At 45.4% G+C, this 21,563-nt stretch overlaps 2 protein-coding genes across 2 annotated transcripts; both read right to left on the reverse strand.

Annotated features, from left to right (window-relative positions):
* Positions 1 to 6,280: 6,280 nt before the first annotated feature.
* On the reverse strand, positions 6,281 to 7,240 carry LOC129339605 (olfactory receptor 11G2-like). Its single transcript, XM_054994186.1, has one exon. It carries the CDS (start codon positions 7,238 to 7,240, stop codon positions 6,281 to 6,283), a length of 960 nt encoding a protein of 319 aa, XP_054850161.1.
* An 11,545-nt stretch (positions 7,241 to 18,785) lies between these two features.
* Positions 18,786 to 19,745, reverse strand: LOC129339606 (olfactory receptor 11G2-like). Its single transcript, XM_054994188.1, has one exon. The coding sequence runs from the start codon at positions 19,743 to 19,745 to the stop codon at positions 18,786 to 18,788; it is 960 nt and encodes a 319-aa protein (XP_054850163.1).
* Between the last annotated feature and the right edge of the window lie 1,818 nt (positions 19,746 to 21,563).

Consider the following 21,563-nt stretch of genomic DNA (forward strand, 5'->3'; position numbering starts at 1 on the left):
CCCAGCCAGTGTTTAGGTATCATTCTAAAAGAGACAACCAACATGGACTCATCCACCCAATTATGTCCCAGAAGTTGTTACCATAAAGGTCTTCCCTTCTTTGAAGCTGTAGCCAACAAAAAAATCACTACGCAGTTTAAATCAGGCTGCATTCCATTTTGAAAGCTCAAAGCACACATACCAGCCAAAATGAGAAAAAAGAGAAAGAAAGAGAAGGGGGGGGAAGGGGGGGGTTAATCACTTTAGAATTCACTGAAGAGTTTAATCCAGTCCCAAATTTTCTCAGCTTTATAATCCAATCAGATGTTAACAATGTAATGACCAGCAATAGTTAAAAATTGAAAAACAAAGAGAGAGAAAGAAAAAAAATACATGCACATATCCAGAAGGAAAAAATATAATAATAATAATTATTATTATTATTATTATTATTATTATTATTATTATTATTCTCACAAACATCAGTTCAGACAACTGAAGTATGTATGGCCCAAATATTGGACCAAATAAAGACCATGAATGAGAAATTTGAGGGGTTCCAGACTGAGATGAGAGAAGCTAAAAAAGAGGCAGCTGAACTAACTAGTAAAGTTCAAAATATAGAAGAGAAGAATCAACAAACAAAAGATAAGGTAGTGGGAATAACAAAAAGTCAAATGACGATGGAAGCTAAATTGATAGCTCTTCAGATGGAGAAGTCGGCAACGTTGTTGCAATTGCAGAATGTTAAGGGAAAAGGAGAAAACACTTTAGAGTTGGCAGCGGGAATGTTGGCAGTGGCACTAAATACACAGTCAGAAGAAATGGAAACAGAGATAGACGTGGCCTACAGAGTAAACTCATCCTTTGCAAGGAAGAACAAAAAGCCAAGGGAAATTCACGTAAGATTTGTTAGGTGCAGAATTAGAGATGAAATCCTTAAAGCAACACGAGAAACTCCACTGAAGTACCAAGATGAAGAGATAACAGTTCTAAGAGACATCCCATGGGAGGTACGGATTAAGAGACGGGAATATGGATTTTTGACAGACCTGTTATGCACAAATGGTATACAATACAGATGGCTGATACCAGAGGGACTACTTTTCAACTTTAAAGGTCAAAGATTCAATATTAACTCGATACATAAAGCTCAATCATTCATCCAAAAGAACTTGTTGCAGAACCAGAAATTGGAGGAGAATAAAGGAGGAGAAGATGCAAGCTCATTGTCAGAATCGGAAAAAAAAGATGAAGCAAGGGGTGGTGTGAAGACTAGAAAGTAAAGCAAGGAGGAAAACAAACCAAGTAGTAAGAGAGACAAGAAAGAATGCCCAAAAACTCTCTAGAAATATTTTCAATGAATGTTAATGGATGGAACTCCCCTCAAAAAAGAAGAAGAACATTTGCATATTTGAAAAAAATTAAGGTAGAGATAATATGTCTTCAAGAAAGGCATATTAAGGATAAAGAAAGAAGGTTGCTGAACTGCAAGAATTTGGGATCCCCATTTATCGCGGCAGAACAAGTAAAGAAAAGAGGATTAGTAACATATATACAGGAAAGATTGAATCCAAAACTAATTTATGCTTGTTACCAAGGAAGAATCTTAATGACTGAATTCCAGAAAGGCCAAAGAAAAACTTTAGTTGTGAACATTTATGCCCCAAATGAACAAAAAGAAAAATTCTACCCAAAACTCTCAGAGCGTATATCCCACTTGAATTACAATGACATATATATAATGGGAGACTTTAATGTGGTGGTAGACAAAAGTTTGCATAGGAAACAGGTGAAGAACAGGAAAAAGGGGGGCGGGGAAACCTTCCTCAAGGAATTTTTTGAATTTGCAGAGGAAATGGCCCTTGTGGATTTATGGAGAATACGAAACCCGAATTCAACCGATTATACCTTCTAATCTGATAGACACAAATCTTGGTCACGAATAGATATGTGCTGGGCCTCCACATCAGCAGTGGCGGACATGGAAGAAATAGATACTTTACTGCAAGTGATTGGAGATCACAACCCTCTGACAATAAGGATAAAAGAAAAAAGAAGACAATTTAGGTGGAGGCTGAATATAGGCCTATTAAAGGACAGAAAATTTAAAGAAACGGTTTCCAAAGAAATGGAATAGTGTTTTAAACAAAATCTAAAAAATGAAACAACTGTGGATATAGTGTGGGATGTAAGTCAAGCTTTTTTTAGAGGACTCGGCAATCAGATACGCAGCACAGAAAAAGAAAGAGAAACAAAGACTACCAGAAATTGGAAAGGAATTTAAAAGAAGAGGAAGATAACCTAAAAGACACCTCTGGAAAAGATACAGTAAAACTGAAGATAAAGATACTGCAACATAAACTTAACTTGATATTGACGGAGGAGATGGAGAAAAAAATTAAATTTGCAAAATTAGATTACTTTGAAAATGCAAATGAACCCACAAGGAGGCTAGCTTACAAATTAAGAAGAGAAAACTGTAAAAGACAAATGATATCATTAAGGGATGGAAAAGGAGAAGAGAAAATACTCCAGGAGGAAATAAAGAAGGTGGTAGAATTCTTTTATAAGAAGCTTTACGGGAAAATGACTGTCCATCCAGAGCAACAAGAAGCATATTTAAAGAACATGGGACTGAAGAAATTTAAGGAAGAACAGAGAAAAATTTTAAATGAGCAAAACAGCACAGGCAATTAAAAGACAAAATAAGGGGAAATCTCCAGGACCAGATGGCATTCCAGCTGAATTCTACCAATGTTTTGAAGAGACCCTAATAGCCCCATTCAAGTGCTTGATGGAAAAAATATGGGATACAGAATCCTTACCAGAGACTTGGAAAGAAGCCATGATTTCACTAATACCAAAGGAAGGAGCGGACTTGAAAGAAATTAAAAACTAGGTCAGTGCTAATTTGTGGAAGGAAGCCAGAACTGGAGGAAAACTGATCCTTACAAAAAATAAGAGTCTTCATCACAAGCTTATAGAAGGGCTGGACTGAGTTCAGTAATTTTTTTATTACCTCAACAGCCCACTAACGTTTTAAATTTATAAAGCAGTAATACATATTCAATTTTTCTGAACAGTTCCTGGCATAATTTGGTTGTGTGAAATACACTGCCCTGAATGGAAGTGTGAGAAGTGCTTTCCTGGATCTACCTGGATCCATTTCCTGGTGCAAATTAGTCTAGAATTATTTGCAAAAATCTCCTCATCCAGCAAAGAATAAGTGATCTGCTAGAGATTGGTTTTCCCTTCTGCACATCCACTGTTTATACGGTACAAACTAAAATAAACCCCAATATTAGTTTACTTGTATCAAATAATGTTGTTAATGGGAAGAAGAAAGTCATGAAAAATTCATACCAATCTTGTTAGATGCCACCTTAGGAAATCGAGCCTTCTGGGAGTCACATTCCAGACTTCCTTTCCTTTTAGGAAGAGCCCACGTCTTCATACCTCAGTAGTGTAAGATCACTTCTCCCACCAGCAATAGCCATGATTTAGAGAAGATGGTCACATTTAGAGGGCACATATTATTCCTTCTATAATGACTTATTATATTATTTCAGTAGAGGACGGAGAAGCGACTGCACTGAAAATTGACTACAGGCAGGTTGATTGTGGGTTGTGTATATGAGGACTACAACCTTTTAAAAGGACCTTTCCTGATGCTTTCATCTGGGAAATTTGCTTGGGGAGTTTTCTGAGAAAAGTGGCTCTATTTCCAAATCACCTTGGGGAGTAAGTGCCTCAGCTGGGATAACTAGCAGCTCCCAAGATCTTTCATGCTTCTTCCTGCACACATATCTTTGGAGTTCTCCTACTCCTTGTTTTGGCTCGAGATATCTTTACATGCACAAATTGGAAAAATGGGAATATGTGTGAACTGAACTCGAGGTTGTAAAATATGTTATGATGTTCTGTTTTAACATCAAGTCATGTCGAGCAGAAAATTATGAATGGTAATTGCACTGTATTCCCAGGATGAACCTACAGAGTCTTTGTCAATGGAGCCTTTGATGATGGGACTTGGTTGCAGGACCATGAATGACTGTAGGAGTCAAATAAAGTAGCAATTTATAGCCCCACACAGCCCAATTCCAGACTGCAGCAGCTTCCAAACAAACTTTTTGATAGAGACAGAGCCAAAAACAGAAAAAAAATATTGGAATCCCAACAGCACAGACGAAACTGCTTGGGAGTGTACGATGTTTAACACCCTAAAGTGTACAGTCCCTAAGCACAGTTTTTGTGTATGTAAGGTTGTCAGCAATACAGACAAGTGCCTACGCTTTTTAAAGCTGTAGAGGCTCCCTTTATAATTTTGGATTTTTTACTTCTACTTCTCATTTGCCTTGAGACCCCTTCCTGGAGTCACCGCAAGTCAGTCGTGACTTGATGAAACTTTACACACAGATAACCCACTGATACCTCATTTCAGATTTTTATACAAACCTGGGGCTTTTTTGAGGCATGTAGGAAGATCTGTCTTGTCCATTCATGGTTCCAGTCTCTGGATTTAAGCATCGGCAGGTCAAGACCATTTGGCTTTTGGTATGTAAGATATACACTATTACACATGTATTGAACTGTGTTTGAAATTGACTATATGACATGTTGGATAATGCACTTCCAACCCTCTTTATAGATCATCTGGAATGGATTTTTTTGTGTGCGGAACAAAAAATCCACCTCAAACGATTGATAAAGTACATTGAAAGTGCATTATCCAATGTGTGCAGAATCAGCCTATGTCAAACCCAAAATTTGCCTCGAGTCCCAGTAAGAAAGACGGACTCTAAATGTAATAATTCCATAAGTGCACCATGCCAGGAATATTGAAATTTTTATTAGAACAAAAGCAGAGCCTTCCTGGCCTCCGCTGAGTAGAAACAAACAGCCAACAACGAGAAAAGGAAGTGAAACTGAAACTACGGCTCAGGCTTTTGGCCTTAAGGGATGAAGGGAAAATAACTAAACAGTTCAAAAAATGAACATCACCAAAGTCACAACTTTCCATGCTGAAACACTAAATAACATAAATAAATACATATTTTCTTTTTTGGCTTTCCAATTTATCCTAAAATAATATGATAAATTGTATTATTAGCAGGGCATTTTTTCAGCAGGAACGTGATGGAATGGAGTTCCGGCACCTCTTGAAAATGGTCACATGGCTGGTGGCCCTGCCCCCTGATCTCCAGACAGAGGGGAGTTTAGATTGCTCTCCGCTCCATGGCATGGAGGGCGATCTAAACTTCCCTCTGTCTGGAGATCAGGGGCGGTGCCACCAGCCGTGTGACCATTTTCACTGAGGGTGATTTAAACTTTAAAAAACTCCCCCCTTGTTCCAGCGGACTCAAAGTGACATCATTGTGTGGGCCTGGGAGCATGCATGCACTTTGTGTGTATGCATCTGGTACCAGGGGCACCACCTCCCTCCAGGAGCTGCCCACTGTGCTGGCAACCCACTGAGTTCCACCACTTCTTTTTCCCAGAAAAAAAGCCCTGATTATAAGCAAATTATATATATATCTGCAGAGAGAGGAAGGTGGAGAGGAACATACTTGCTGAGCTTTTGCTTTCCCTTCCTGTTCCAGGTATAAAGAAGCATAAGGCTTTCTTGCAGCTGAAGAGTAAGAGACAAAGGCTCACGGTCATTGATTCTTTGACCATGGCTCTTTGGTGGTACATTGCATCCATGGCTGGCTGAAGATATTCATTCTTGCTTTGTTTGTTGGATTGGTTTATTTATGTCATATAGCTGTATTGTTGCAAGATGCTTCCAAACCCTTTGGAGGAGAAAAGCTAGGTATACATAATTTTTTTTTAATACCCAGCAAAACAATAATAATAAATGTTAAAAGCATACTGAAAGGATTGACAACAGGAGCAAAAACACAATAAAGGGATTTTATTAATATGCAGAAAGAAAATCACAAGAGTCATGAGCAATCTGTTTATCATATCCCATATGAGCAAAAACTATCAGTTTCAAATGGAATGGGCAATTCTATATGTGGAGCATATGGTTCCATTTGCATGCACAACCATCCTTTACCAAATGTTAAACCAAAAGTGCATCTGGTTGGACCATTCACCCTAGGAATTCTGTCTTATCTTCTGATTTTCAACTTATGTTGAAAAATTCTTCCCCAACTCACCTTTCAGCTTCATATCGGAACATTGTGATAAGAAAGAGCAAAAGCCAGACTCCATCAACATTCAAAAGATAAAAATGTTATCTTTTCCACAGCAAAGTTATTTTCCCTTTGCTTGCTTAACTCCTTGCCCCTTTTTACATCAACACCTTTCTTCTCCAGCATCTCGCCTTTCTCCTCTGCAACCTGCCCACTGCTTCCTTTACCTGATCATTCCTCAGACAGTAAATCATAGGGTTCAGGAAGGGTGTGAGAGAAGTGTAAAAGAGTGTTACAATCTTTGTAACATTTGACTGATGTTTTCCATCTGGAAGTAAGTACATCCCTCCCACAGGGCCATAGAAAAGTGTCACCACTACCAGGTGGAATGAAATGGTTGAGAAGGCCTTCCTACGACTGCCTTCAAAAGAGGGCCTCATCAGGGTGAAAATCACACTGCCATAGGATAATAGAGCGAACAACACATTGACTATAATTAGAAAACTCCCAAAAATCTGGCAAACAAGGGGGGCAATTCCGAGTGGAGGGCAGGCCAGGGAAAGAAGTGGCCCAGTGTCACACATAAAATGGTCAATGACATTGGCACCACAGAAGGTCAGCTTCGAGACCACAAGCACTGGAACAAGATATCCCAAGAACCCACAGATCCAGCAAGCAACCACCAGATTGTGGCAGGTCTCTGGAGTCATAATTTGTGGGTAGTAGAGGGGATGACAGATGGCCAAGTATCGGTCCAAGGCCATGGCTGAGAGAAAGAAATTTTCAGTGACACCGAAGGAGAAGAAGAAGTAGAACTGCAGGAAGCAGTCACGGAAGGAAATGATCCCATAAGGGGATGCCAAGTCAAAGAGCATCCGGGGGGCAGTATTGCTCACAAAACAGATCTCCAGCCAGGCGAAGTTGCCCAGCAGGATGTACATGGGAAGCCGGGACAAGTGGGAGTCTAGAACTACCAGTGCAATGATGGTGAAGTTCTCAGCCAACGTGATCACATAGAGAATGCCAAAGAAGATGAGGAGCAGAAGCCGTCCCTGTTGCCCGACTCCAAACCCCAGCAAAACGAATTCCTGAACTCTGGTCTCATTGGCCAGTTCCATCTGGAATATAATAACAGAAAAAACATATACCATAAGCAAACATTGTCTAGCATTGTATTGTCGAAGGCTTTCACGGCCGGAGAACAATGGTTGTTGTGGGTTTTCTGGGCTGTATTGCCGTGGTCTTGGCATTGTAGTTCCTGACGTTTCGCCAGCAGCTGTGGCTGGCATCTTCAGAGGTGTAGCACCAAAAGACAGAGATCTCTCAGTGTCACAGTGTGGAGGTGAGGTGAGGGGGTCTCTACTGTCTTTTGTTGATCATAGCATCTGTTGTATTTTCGGGTGGGTCTGAATACTGCTTGAAGGTTATTCCATCATGGTCTGACAACCAGTTACTTCCAATGGGATAACGAATTCTATGAACAGATGGATGGGGTGGCCATGGGGAGCCCTCTCAGCCCAGTTATAGCAAACTTCTACATGGAACATTTTGAAAAAACAGCTCTATAATCAGCACTCCACAAACCCAGTGTATGGTTGCGCTTTGTGGATGATACATTTATCATTTGGAGCCATGGGGAGGAAGAATTGATGGGGTTTTTGAATCATCTCAACAACATCCACCTGAACATACAATTCACAATGGAGAAAGAAATCGAGGGAAAACTCCCATTTCTGGATACCTTGGTCATCCGCAAAGCAAACTTTCAGTTAGGTCACAAGGTCTACAGGAAACCAACTCACACTGATCGGTACTTACACAAAAACTCCAATCACCACCCCCGACGGAAAAGAGGCATAATGAAAATATTAGTGGATCGTGCAAGACGGATATGTGAGCCGCACTTTCTCAATGATGAAATTAATCATCTAAACCACGCACTTCAGGCAAATGGCTACTCCAGAAATGAAATCCGAAGAGCAATCAAACCCAGGATGAATCAAACAAGCAAGGAAAAACAGTCTCCTACAGGAAAAGTGTTTTTGCCATATATCAAAGGAATTACTGATCAGATGGGAAAGCTTATGAAAAAGCATAACCTTCAAGCAGTATTCAGACCCACCCGAAAAATACAACAGATGCTACGATCAGCAAAAGACAGTAGAGATCCCCTCACCTCTGCAGGAGTATACCATATACCCTGCAGCTGTGGACAAGTTTACATCGGGACCACAAAGCGTAGCATCCAGACAAGAATAAAAGAACATGACAGACACTGCAGACTTGGACAACCTGAAAAATCAGCAGTGGCTGAACATAGCCTAACTCAAACAGGGCACAGTATCTTATTCCAGGACACCAAAATACTGGACAACACTTCCAACTACTTTGTCAGACTGCACAGGGAAGCCATTGAAATTCACAAGCATAAGCAAAACTTCAACAGGAAAGAAGAAACCTTAAGAATGAACAGAGCATGGTTTCCAGTTCTGAAAAACACCAGGCTAACAAAACACTCTATACTCGACAATAGCCCTGCAGAGAAGATTAGCACATCAAGCACCAATCCATATGCAAAAGAACCTCCTCAGGATACAGTGAAGCCTCCCGCCATTAGCATTCCACACCCTGGGAAACTCTTACAGGATGACTCAGCTCAACCCCACCCCTCCTGAGTAGATACAAATGACCTGCCAACAACTTTTCCACACTGTGACACTGAGAGATCTCTGTCTTTTGGTGCTACACCTCTGAAGATGCCAGCCACAGCTGCTGGCGAAACGTCAGGAACTACAATGCCAAGACCACGGCAATACAGCCTGGAAAACCCACAACAACCATTGTCTAGCATTCTCTTGACTCATCATATGCTAAGAAGGCAGGCCATTTAGGGAAGGCTGGGAGCAGTTCTTTCTCCTCCCTGAATGCTTCAGAACTATTTATTACTGGAAACAGAGCCCGTTGTGCAAATAAATACAACGGGCTCTAGAAAATTGGGGCTGGGGAGGGCTGGTGGAAGGGGGTGGTTAGGAAGGACTGGCAGGTGGGGGGAAAGGGGGGTCTGGGGAGAGTTGAAAAGAAGGAGGGGACTGGGGAGGGATGGCAGGTAGGGAGGCAATGGGGGTTTGGGAAGGGTGGAGAGGCAGAAGGGGTCTGGGGAGGATTGGCAGGTAGAGGGGCAAGGGGGTCTGGGGAGGTCTGAGAGGCAGGAGGGGTGTGGGAAGGAATGGCAGGTAGGGTGGCAATGGGGGGTTGGGGAGGGCTCAGAGGCAGGTGGGGTGTGGGGAGGAATGGCAGGTAAGGAGGCAGAAGGGGTTGGGGAGGGCTCAGAGGCAGGTGGGGGTTTGGGGAGGAATGGCAGGTAGGGAGGCAGTGGGGGTTTGGGGAGGGCTCAGAGGCAGGTGGGGGTTTGGGGAGGAATGGCAGGTAAGGAGGCAGTGGGGGTTGGGGAGGGCTCAGAGGCAGGTGGGGGTGTGGGGAGGAATGGCAGGTAAGGAGGCAGTGGGGGTTGGGGAGGGCTCAGAGGCAGGAGGGGGTGTGGGGAGGAATGGCAGGTAAGGAGGCAGTGGGGGTTGGGGAGGGTTCAGACGTAGGTGGGTGTTGGGAGGAATGGCAGGTAGGGTGGCAAGGGGGGTTTGGGGAGGGCTCAGAGGCAGGTGGGGGTGTGGGGAGGAATGGCAGGTAAGGAGGCAGTGGGGGTTGGGGAGGGCTCAGAAGCAGGTGGGGGTGTGGGGAGGAATGGCAGGTAAGGAGGCAGTGGGGGTTGGGGAGGGCTCAGAGGCAGGTGGGGGTGTTGGAAGGAATGGCAGGTAAGGAGGCAGTGGGGGTTGGGGAGGGCTCAGAGGCAGGTGGGGGTGTTGGGAGGAATGGCAGGTAGGGTGGCAAGGGGGGGTTGGGGAGGGCTCAGAGGCAGGTGGGGGTGTGGGGAGGAATGGCAGGTAAGGAGGCAGTGGGGGTTGGGGAGGGCTCAGAGGCAGGTGGGGGTGTGGGGAGGAATGGCAGGTAGGGAGGCATTGGGGGTTTGGGGAGGGCTCAGAGGCAGGTGGGGTGTGGGGAGGAATGGCAGGTAGGGTGGCAGTGGGGGTTTGGGGAGGGCTCAGAGGCAGGTGGGGTGTTGGGAGGAATGGCAGGTAGGGTGGCAATGGGGGTTTGCGGAGGGCTCAGAGGCAGGTGGGGGTGTGGGGAGGAATGGCAGATAAGGAGGCAGTGGGGTTTGGGGAGGGCTTCTAGGCAGGTGGGGGTTTGGGGAGGAATGGCAGGTAAGGAGGCAGTGGGGGTTGGGGAGGGCTCAGAAGCAGGTGGGGGTTTGGGGAGGAATGGCAGTTAGGGTGGCAATGGGGGGTTGGGGAGGGCTCAGAGGCAGGTGGGGGTGTGGGGAGGAATGGCAGGTAAGGAGGCAGTGGGGGTTGGGGAGGGCTCAGAGGCAGGTGGGGGTGTGGGGAGGAATGGCAGGTAGGGAGGCATTGGGGGTTTGGGGAGGGCTCAGAGGCAGGTGGGGTGTGGGGAGGAATGGCAGGTAGGGTGGCAGTGGGGGTTTGGGGAGGGCTCAGAGGCAGGTGGGGTGTTGGGAGGAATGGCAGGTAGGGTGGCAATGGGGGTTTGCGGAGGGCTCAGAGGCAGGTGGGGGTGTGGGGAGGAATGGCAGATAAGGAGGCAGTGGGGTTTGGGGAGGGCTTCTAGGCAGGTGGGGGTTTGGGGAGGAATGGCAGGTAAGGAGGCAGTGGGGGTTGGGGAGGGCTCAGAGGCAGGTGGGGGTGTGGGGAGGAATGGCAGGTAAGGAGGCAGTGGGGGTTGGGGAGGGCTCAGAGGCAGGTGGGGGGTGTGGGGAGGAATGGCAGGTAAGGAGGCAGTGGGGGTTGGGGAGGGCTCAGAAGCAGGTGGGGGTTTGGGGAGGAATGGCAGGTAGGGTGGCAATGGGGGTTTGGGGAGGGCTCAGAGGCAGGTGGGGGTGTGGGGAGGAATGGTAGGTAAGGAGGCAGTGGGGGTTGGGAGGGCTCAGAGGCAGGTGGGGGTGTGGGGAGGAATGGCAGGTAAGGAGGCAGTGGGGGTTGGGGAGGGCTCAGAGGCAGGTGGGGGTGTGGGGAGGAATGGCAGGTAAGGAGGCAGTGGGGGTTGGGGAGGGCTCAGAGGCAGGTGGGGGTTTGGGGAGGAATGGCAGGTAAGGAGGCAGTGGGGGTTGGGGAGGGCTCAGAGGCAGGTGGGGGTGTTGGAAGGAATGGCAGGTAAGGAGGCAGTGGGGGTTGGGGAGGGCTCAGAGGCAGGTGGGGGTGTGGGGAGGAATGGCAGGTAAGGAGGCAGTGGGGGTTGGGGAGGGCTCAGAGGCAGGTGGGGGTGTGGGGAGGAATGGCAGGTAGGGAGGAATTGGGGGTTTGGGGAGGGCTCAGAAGCAGGTGGGGTGTGGGGAGAAATGGCAGGTAGGGAGGCATTGGGAGTTTGGGGAGGGCTCAGAAGCAAGTGGGGGTGTGGGAAGGAATGGCAGGTAGGGTGGCAGTGGGGGTTTGGGGAGGGCTCAGAGGCAGGTGGGGTGTGGGGAGGAATGGCAGGTAGGGTGGCAGTGGGGGTTTGGGGAGGGCTCAGAGGCAGGTGGGGTGTGGGGAGGAATGGCAGGTAGGGTGGCAGTGGGGGTTTGGGGAGGGCTCAGAGGCAGGTGGGGGTGTGGGAAGGAATGGCAGATAAGGAGGCAGTGGGGTTTGGGGAGGACTCAGAGGCAGGTGGGGGTGTGGGGAGGAATGGCAGGTAGGGTGGCAGTGGGGGGTTGGGGAGGGCTCAGAAGCAGGTGGGGTTGTGGGGAGGAATGGCAGGTAGGGTGGCAATGGGGGTTTGGGGAGGGCTCAGAGGCAGGTGGGGGTGTGGGGAGGAATGGCAGGTAAGGAGGCAGTAGCGTTTGGGCAGGGATCCGAAGGTGATGGACATTTTGCCTGCCCAGGCCCCGCCGAGAGCAGCGCGGCACTGCGTGGCAGGGCTCCAAGGGGGATGGGTATTTCTCCTGCCTGGGCCCTGCCAAGTGCGCCACGGCGTGGCTTGGCGGGGCTCTGAGGGGGACAGGCATTTCGCCGTCACCCGGGCTCCACCGGGACTTCAGCGTGTCGTTCTTCCTGCGCCGCCCTCTTCCTCCAGCTGGGCTACCTAGCCCGCACCCTCCATTGGCAGCCTTCCCCAGCGCCCTTTTATGCTGGTGCGCCCTTTTATGCACGCGCACCAGCTTAAACGTGCGTCGTCGAGAAGACACTAAGGGAATTATATAGTAGGATTCTGAGAAGGATGGAGGTGGTTTTAAACGTTAACAAGGAAGATGCAAAGGTTCTCCTTGGTGTAATGAATTCTATTTTTCTGACATGTTCTTTTGTATTTTAAAGACTTTATATATATGTACTGCAACGATTTTTTAAAGATCGTACAAAGCTTTTTGATTTATTTTTAAAATGTTCCTTCAAATTCCTATGGACAACCTTCGTAATGCCTCCTTTACCTGATCATTCCTCAAACAATAAATCATGGGGTCCAGAAATGGTGTAGCAGAAGCGTAGAAAAGTGTTATCGCCTTAGCAATCTCTCTCTGATTTTCTCCGTCAGGAGCTAAGTACATGCCTGCCACAGAGCCATAGAAAAGGGTCACCACCACTATGTGGAAGGAAATAGTGGAGAAGGCCTTCCTACGACTGCCTTCGAAAGAGGGTTTCATCAGAGTGAGAATCACGACATCTCACTGCTGGTTGTTTCTGTCTCTACCCTTCATCCTCACAAGCTGCCCCCTTTCCTTCCTGCCGGTACCATATTTAAAACATTCGTTGTTATTGATAAAAAAGTGTGCGGTTAAATAGTAAAGAGTCTAGTGGCTCCTTCAAGACTAACCAATTTTATTGTAGCATAAGCTTTCAAGAACCACAGCTCTTTTCATCAGATGCATCTGTAGAAGAGAGCTGTGGTTCTCAAAAGCTTATGCCACAATAAAGTTGGTTAGTCTCTAAGGTGCTACTGGACTCTACTATTTTACAACTACAGACTAACCTGGCTAACTCCTTTGGATCTGTGAGACTAAGGAAACTCTATTTCTCCTACACAATGTAGCTCGGCCTGGATTCTCAGTAGCCTGGCAGAGTGAACTAATTTACATGTCATAATAATATTGGGGGGGGGGTGGAATTCAGTGAGGAAAAGTTACCTACTATATCAGTTTCTCCAGGAATGGGATCAAATAGGCATGACATCAACATTTAATTTGGGTGCCACCAACCATATCTTCAGTGTATGTCTCAAATGGAGAGGGAGATATAGATGCACAGCACATATATCTCTTGGCTTTAACTGCTGTAGAGAAAGACAAAACAGTAGCTTTAAAATCAGGAGGGCTTGAGCACATTTTGTGATGCATGTTCCTTGATGGACATGCTCTCCTAAGCAGTTGCTTGTGCCTCAAAAGAGCCTTGTGGGGTGTACCAAGATCTTTCTCCCTCAGGCATTTGAGGCAACTCCAGGTTGGAAAATTCCTAGAGATTTTGTGGTAGAATTTGAAGAGGAAAGGATGCTTAGCAGGAATGGGATGCCATACAGCACACTTTCTGAAGCTGCCATTTTCTCCAAGGGGACTAAATACTCTAGTCTGGAGACTGTCATTTTGGGAGAAATCCAGGCCCCATCTGGAGCTTGATAACCTTGATCGGGGGCAGAGGATGGTTTCACAGTGGTGCTTAGAAACAAAATTCCTGTGGTCTATGATCTGATTGGGTCACACATGAGAATTGCTCCTCAGAAAATGGCAATATTATGCAACAGAAGTAGCATAGCTCTCCCAGGGAGCCATCTTTCCTGTCATCCCCATGGGCCTTTTCTCGCTCCCTTACCCCACAGAGATCCAGTCAGGTCATATTATATTATAGAGACAGGTAAGTCGGAACTGGATCAAATCTAGCCTGAATTCTCGCTAGAAGCTAAAATGACAAAACTGAGGCTATTGTACTTTGGTCACATTATGAGAAGACAAGATTTGCTGGAAAAGTCAATAATGCTAGGAAAAGTGGAAGGCAGTAGGAAAAGGGGAAGACCTAAAATGAGATGGCTTGACTCAATAAAAGTAGCCACATCCTCCAGTTTGCAGGATCTGAGCAAGTCTGTTAATGATAGAAGGTTTTAAAACTCAGATTGCCTCTAAGTTCCAGTTTATTTTCGATTATCTGTTCCTGGGAAAACACAATTGTTATTTTGTCCTGATTTTGTCCTTTGGGGAGAAATGGGGATACCTTTTACTTTCAACCCTATGCTTTCCTGGGAGTAAGCCCCATTGAGTGGACTTTAAAAGGATTGTGAATAGACCTGCTTAGATGGAAGTATTAAAAAAAAAACATTAGTTTGACTTGTTAGCCTATCTAGCTAACCTATGTTTTAACCAATGCTTTCTTTTTAAAATACTTTTATCCTCTCCCCCCCCCCCAGCATTTTCACACTGGAAAAAAACTCCCCCACCAAATGCTTTAAATTCATCAAGTAAAAGCTCATGAATATCCTGTTTCCCTCCTTGATTATGCAATTGCTGAGGCTAAAGAAAAGAAGGGTGTTTGAAAATTCAAGAAGTCATCCTGCATAGCTGAACCCTGGGATTTCACTCTCCTACAATAAGTGCCAATTAGAACCACTGTTTAGTAGTGTTGCCAACCTCCAGGTGGGGACTGGGGATTTCCTGCAATTGCAACTGATCTTCAGACTTCAGAGCTCAGATCCCCTGGAGGAAGTGACAACTTTGGAAAGCGGACTTTATACTATCAGGTATCTTCTGAGCTCCCTCCCCTTCCAAATCTCCAGAAATTTCCCGATCTGAAGATGGGGAGGGGCTGTGGCTCAGTAGAAGAGCCTCTGCTTGGCATGCAGATGGCCCCAGGTTCAATCCCCGGCACCTCCAGTGGATAGGATCACAGTAGCTGATGTGAAAGATCTCTTCCTGAGATCCTGGAGAGCTGCTGCCTGTCTGAGTGGATGATACTGATTTAATGGACAAACGGGCTGATTCAGTATAAGGCAACTTCATGCGTTCATATGTATTAATCAAAACTTCTGTTCAACAAGGAAACTATTCTATTCTGCTGTTAACACAAACTGCCCAGAATCCAGTATAGGACAGGGACGTGCTATCAGAAATAATTTTCTTGTTATCTGCTCCCCCTTTGGGTCAACAGTCTATAATAATCTATCCAGATTTCATTGAAGAAACCCAAATCCTTTCTCTTGGATCCGTTCAACCCCCTCCCCGTACCTTCCCCACTTCAGTCTTCTTGATTTTATCCCCCATTTCTTTACCTTTCCATTTCTTTCAAAGTGCTGCTCCGTCTAGCAGAGGCCTCAGACTCAGGGCTTTGTCAAAATTTGGGGAGGAAGCAGGAATCCCTGTGGTTCAGCACTGAAGATCAGTAGCAAGAACTTCTGCACTGTGGCCCCACTGTACAACTTCTTCTGGAGGACAGATCTTATTGGCAACAAGGCAAACTGTGGGAAGCAAAACTTCTTTATCTGATTCTTGGTGTGGATGGTGGTGATAATATTTATTTATTTATTGTCTTAAATTTAGAGTCCGCCCTCCCCAAACAGGGGGGCTCAGGGCGGATGGTAGGGTGTATCCTTTAATTCAGTACACAATTCAGTGCACTAAAGTCTCTAACTGGTGGGTCAAAGCAAGAATGCAGGCTTAGATGATCTGACGTAGCCAATCTGTGTCCATGAAATCTGAGTTCCCACTTCTTCCTAATAAAGAAAGAAGTGCATTGCTAGACTAACCCAGCAAACATCTTTGGTCTGCTGGGAATGCCAAAAGTTTCACAATCTCACAAATCTTTTTTCGGATAGGATGCCTCGGCAAACCTCTTCTCCTTGGATTCACATGTCAGCTCCTTTTGTGTAGTACTCCAAAGTTTTGTTCCTCAATTGTTCACAGCATTCTCCTAAAACCAGCCAGGAACGTGCAGTCAACCTAACATTGTGGCCTCATTCCTTGTATTACTCTGGGACTGCATATGGTCTTTTTGGTGGAAAGAGCAGAGATTACGCTGACGGCTTTCTTTTGGCAGGATGGCTGTGTGGCTGAAGTGCTTTTATTCTGGTTGAAATGGTTTGCTGAAGTTTCTTTCAAGAAATGAACTGGCCCATTGGGTCCTGGTCTACCCAGGATAGATTTCCATCAGAACAAGATTTCTTTGGAGACCAATTACTTCCTCACTAGAGAACCAGTAACTTATTAGGTCTTTGTTTTCTCCAGTATTCAATGGAGAAATGGAATGGGGGCTGCTTAACTATTATCCTTCCAGCTATTTCCCCCTGCCTAAGTGCTGTCAAGTCACAACTGACTGATGGCACCGCCCTCTGGGGCTTTCAAGGCAAGTGAGAAGCAGAGGTGGTTTGCCATTGCCTTCCTCTGCAGAGTCTTCCTTGGTGGTCTCCCATGACCCTGCTTAGCATCTGAGATCTGACAAGACTGGGTTATATCATGCTGCCTTCCCTTCCCCACCCTATACAAATGGGTAAAATAAATGGATATGATGGCTTCTTATGGATGATGAAAGAATCTCTGTTTACACCACATGATATGCTTAATGAACACTTGCGGAGAGAGATATTGCACTTGCTGGTCTGCCTAGATGCATTCAGCAGACATTCCGAAGAGACTATACGTACCCACAAACAATTAATGCTTGGGGAATCGGCACATGACCTAGAATGCTGCAATAACTGTTGCGGCACCCCGAGTCATGTATACTAGGGCTGCCAAGCCCCCATTTGAGGCAGCCCCATTCTGAGCTTCTGTTGCCCACCACCACTTCAAGTGACAGTGAAGATTTAAAAAAAAAAACTCACTGCTGTTGTGAGCATGATTATCATGGAGATTCTGATGATTTCTAGAACTATTGCCATTTCTTCCAGGTGTTTTCCAGAAGTGACATCATCACACTTCTGATGCTGCCCCCCGTGTACCCCCCATCCTTCCGCTGGTAGCCAGGTTTGGTTGGGGAACCCTAATGTGTACAGTTCCAAAGCTCAGGTTTTGAGTATGTAAGCTTGTCAGCAATACAGACAAGCCTGTGCCTATGTGGTTGCTACATTGGCAAGGACTGTTCACACATAAACTACACATGTGGGTTGGCAGCTGACCCTGCAATGCTACGCCACCTTCCCCAAATCACAGATTGGGTTGGATCCAACCATCTTTCTGCTTAGTCTCTGTCAGATCCCCTCTTTATTAAAACCCCAGCTCCAGACGGGTTTTATTCATGTAGATCCTATGTTTGCTAGCATTGCCTATTTGGATTTTCCACCCCTTTTCACTAGCAGAAAAGTTGACTGGGTCCATTCCATTGGCTTCACATGCTATGTTGCATCAACAGAGCTACATGATGCTCTACCGCTGCCCCTTTGTGGTAAGCTGGTAACAATAAACCGAGCATCTATCAGTTCAGTTTAAGACCGGGAATCTTAATGAGAATCAGTGTTGTCAAGAGCAGATACTTAGTGGGAACATTCAGGTGGGCTTCTGACCTCGAGATCCATTAGTAGTTAATAGTCACCTGAGCTGACTGGCCTCTGGGATGTTGCCAGCATTGCACTGGCCAAATGACTTGTCTTGCTCCAGGACCATTTTTATGCCCCTGAGTGCTGAATGGAGTTTTTGTGAAGTTCAGTTTCCACAGTACAGTTGCAGTTGTGTATGTTGGGGAGGGGGAGACACTTGTGAAAAATAACCTCCTCTCCTTTCTTCCATACATTTCTCCCATGCCTCTTTGGAGTTGTTTCTCCCCAAATCTGCTGCTCCTGCCATGCCATTTTTAACTGGACTTGCTGCCTGTATTTTATTTACGTATTTAGTTCCTTGTTTATGTCCCACCTTTGCTCACAGCCTGAAAGCAGAGGCCTTTTCACACTGCTTACCTTCAGCCGCAATGAGCCAGAACATCGCGCAAAAAAACATGGAAGCGCGTTTTTTCATGCGAGATTTGTGTGACATCGCGCAAATCTCGCATGAGAAAATGCGATCTTTTGTGTTGTTTGAATGATGTTCCGGCTCATTGCGACTGAAGGTAAGCAGTGTGAAAAGACCCCAGATTTTTGGGACCACAAATACAATTTAAAACTCCCAATAAGATCAATTTCTACAACAAAAAAGAAAGAGAGAGGAGACAGAATCCATGAGCATTTAGACTTGGAGAGAGTGAAGAGGGCAGTTTGTCACTAATCCCCTACAAAAATATCCACACATCTTTCTATTTATCTGTCTACACAGGCATTGCAGTTATCCACAACCAGAGAATATAAACAAACATCACTGAAGTTTGCATCTATTTTTATTGAATTTAATGGATCATGCACCAAAAAAAAAAATCATATGTCTGAGGGCCAAACTAGGTATGACAGGGTTCTGCAGAGATACTACTGCCATTTCAGAGTCTAACATGAGCCATTTAAAAATGCCATTTCAAGTTTTGTGCTCTGGTTCCTAAAATGAGGAATAGACAGCCTTGTGATGAAAAATGGTTGGTGGGCACCCATTAAATTCCTCCCTTACTTTTGCCTTGCCTGAGTTTTTCAGCATAACGACTGGGCAGTTTAAAATACTAAAGAAGAAATTACTTTAAGATACTAATGAAGGTTACTCTTACTAGTTTCATTACAGGTAACGGCATAATTTTTTTATACATTTGTCTTTCTTCCCAGGAATCTCACATTTCTTCTCTGCAACCTGCCTAGTGCCTCCTTTACCTGATCATTCCTCAGGCAATAAATCATGGGGTTCAAAAAGGGTGTAATGGAAGTGTAGAAGAGTGTTACGGCCTTTGCAACTTCTGACTGATTTTCTCCATCTGGAATTACATACATTGCTGCAACAGAGCCATAGAAAAGGGTCACCACCACTAGATGGAAAGAAATGGTAGAGAAAGCTTTTCTTCGACTGCCTTCGAAAGAGGGTTTCATCAGGGTAAGAATTACAACGCTATAAGATAGTACAACAAAGAATATATTACCTAAAAGGAAAATATTTACTAAAATCTGACAAAGAATGGGAGCAATGCCCAATGGCGGACAGGCCAGGGACAGGATGGGCCCAGCATCACACAAAAAATGATCAATGATGTTGGAGCCACAGAAGGACAGCTTGGACATCATAACCACTGGGACAACAAAGGCCATGAAACCAAGGACCCAACAAGCAGCCACCAGAACATAGCAAAAATGTATAGACATGGTTTGTGAGTAGCGTAGCGGGTGGCAGATGGCCATGTACCGATCCAAGGCCATGGCTGAGAGGAAGCAGTCCTCAGTGGTGCCAAAAGAGAATAAGAGGTAGAACTGAAGGAAGCAGTCCCTGAACGAGATGATCCCTTGAGGGGAAGCCAGGTCAAACAGCATCCGGGGCACCGTGGTGCTCACGTAACAGATCTCCAGCCAGGAGAAGTTGCTCAGCAGGATGTACATGGGAAGCCGGGCCAAGTGGGTGTCTAGTCCCACCAATGCAATGATGATGCAGTTCTCGGCCAATGTGAGCATGTAGAGAATGGTAAAGAAAATGAGGAGCAGGAACCGTTCTTGTTGTCCGACTCCAAACCCCAGCAAAATGAATTCTTGAACTGCGCTCCCATTGGCCAGCTCCATCTGGAACCAGATAATAGCAGAATTAAGCATTGTCTGCCTGCCCTAAAATGTTAAGAAGGATCCTTCTCCAGGTCTCCCACCACGCTGTATTTGGAAATCCCATTCAACCACGTTTCTGATCCATATTAACATAAAAAAACACTTTTTAAGGGGAAGCCTTTGGAACAACTCCCCACCTCTTCCTGCTTGAAATAAACACAAATCTTCTCCTGTTTATCTCCACCTCCTCCTCCCATTGATGTCTCTTTTATGTCAAATTGTATATTGTGAGATCCTCAGGGCAGGGGCCTTTTAATTCTGTAAAACACCACCCACATTGAGGCTGCTGTACCACAAAGTATAGAACTTAAACATGACAAAAACACTTTAAGTGTCTCAGGAATCTGCCCTCCCCAATCCAATCATATCAGTTTCCTCTTGCTTGCTGCTGGATGCTGACATGATGCCAATTCAAGTAAGACAGAACAAACTTATTATTTTAAAAAAATCAAATAAAAGCTAAGTAAACTACCTCACCTAAAAACTCAGATATGTATTTCCGTTTTGACCGAGTAAAGTCATTTCTCCCCTTAATTAAAGTATAATATAGGGTGCAATAGTTCCCTAACTAAAGCATTTAAAGCATGATATAAATAAAGATAGGTAAACTGAACAACAAATAATTGTATCAATATTTGCCTTCTTGGACTCACACAGAACTCTAGTTTCTCTCCTTCTGGGATCACCCCAGATAGGAAGCATTATCCTGGTTGAATGTCAGCTGCTCTGGTGAGCATACAGAAGTATACATACATCTCCCATCTAAACAAATTAGGAGACTCCAATTGGTGCAAAATGCTGTGGCTCAACTGTTATCTGGAGCGAGCAGGAGCATGAACATCACTCTCATCCTTCAGTCACTCCATTGGCTACCTATCAGTTACCATGCTCAGTTCACTTCACGGCCTTGGTCTGCCATACTTATGGGACTGAATCCCTCCCTATGCTCCTCCATTGACTGTACTGATCTCATACTGTGTAATCCACCTTGAGTCTCAGTGAGAAAGGCAGACTATAAATGACATAAATAAAATAAAATAAATAATTTTTCCTCAAGTGTTCAGCTGGTGTTTTAGGCATGTGCCCAGAGAGACGGAGACCTACACCCAAACATGAGCTCAAGAACTCACGACTGTTCTTTCCCCCTCAAACAGTAACACATCAGGTTAGCTTTAAGGAAGCCGCTTAGACAAAATTAAACCTTGAGGAGCAACTCTTCACCTACAGTTCAGCAAGGAAAAAAGCCCTTTTGAGGGGAGAAAAACACTTTGTAACGGTTACGCGAAGAGGAAACTGCTCTGGGAGAAGTGAAAAGGTATAGGAAACAAAAGATTTTTTTAAAAGTCTGCACTTCAAATGGGAAAACTGGTTGCTGTTAGATTGTCTGGAACTTGCTGGGAGATGCAGTCCTGCATGCACCATAGATCCATAGATCCAAGGGTACATGGATGTCCATGGGAAGGGTGGAGTTCAAGCTCTGCACACCAGACTTCTGCCTCATGTTCGATCATTCCCTCTCTCTACCATCTCTCTCCCACTGTTCAGTCTAAACGGCAACAGCATGACCGCTCACCCAGCCTTACTTCCAGTCCTACTCATCTCTGGCGTCTCCATCCATGTGCCTGAAGCCAGGAGAGAAAATGGGTAGCTGGCAGACTGCTGTGTCCATCTTCCTCCCAGCTTTAGAGCCTGAGCTGCCAGAAGGTGAGGAAGGGTCTTTGGAAGCTTGCCTGCCACTGCTTAGAGGCCTGATAAATGAGCTGAGAGTTGAACTCAGGA

This window comes from Eublepharis macularius, chromosome 12 (genome assembly GCF_028583425.1).
Source record: "Eublepharis macularius isolate TG4126 chromosome 12, MPM_Emac_v1.0, whole genome shotgun sequence".
Classification (NCBI taxonomy): domain Eukaryota; kingdom Metazoa; phylum Chordata; class Lepidosauria; order Squamata; family Eublepharidae; genus Eublepharis; species Eublepharis macularius.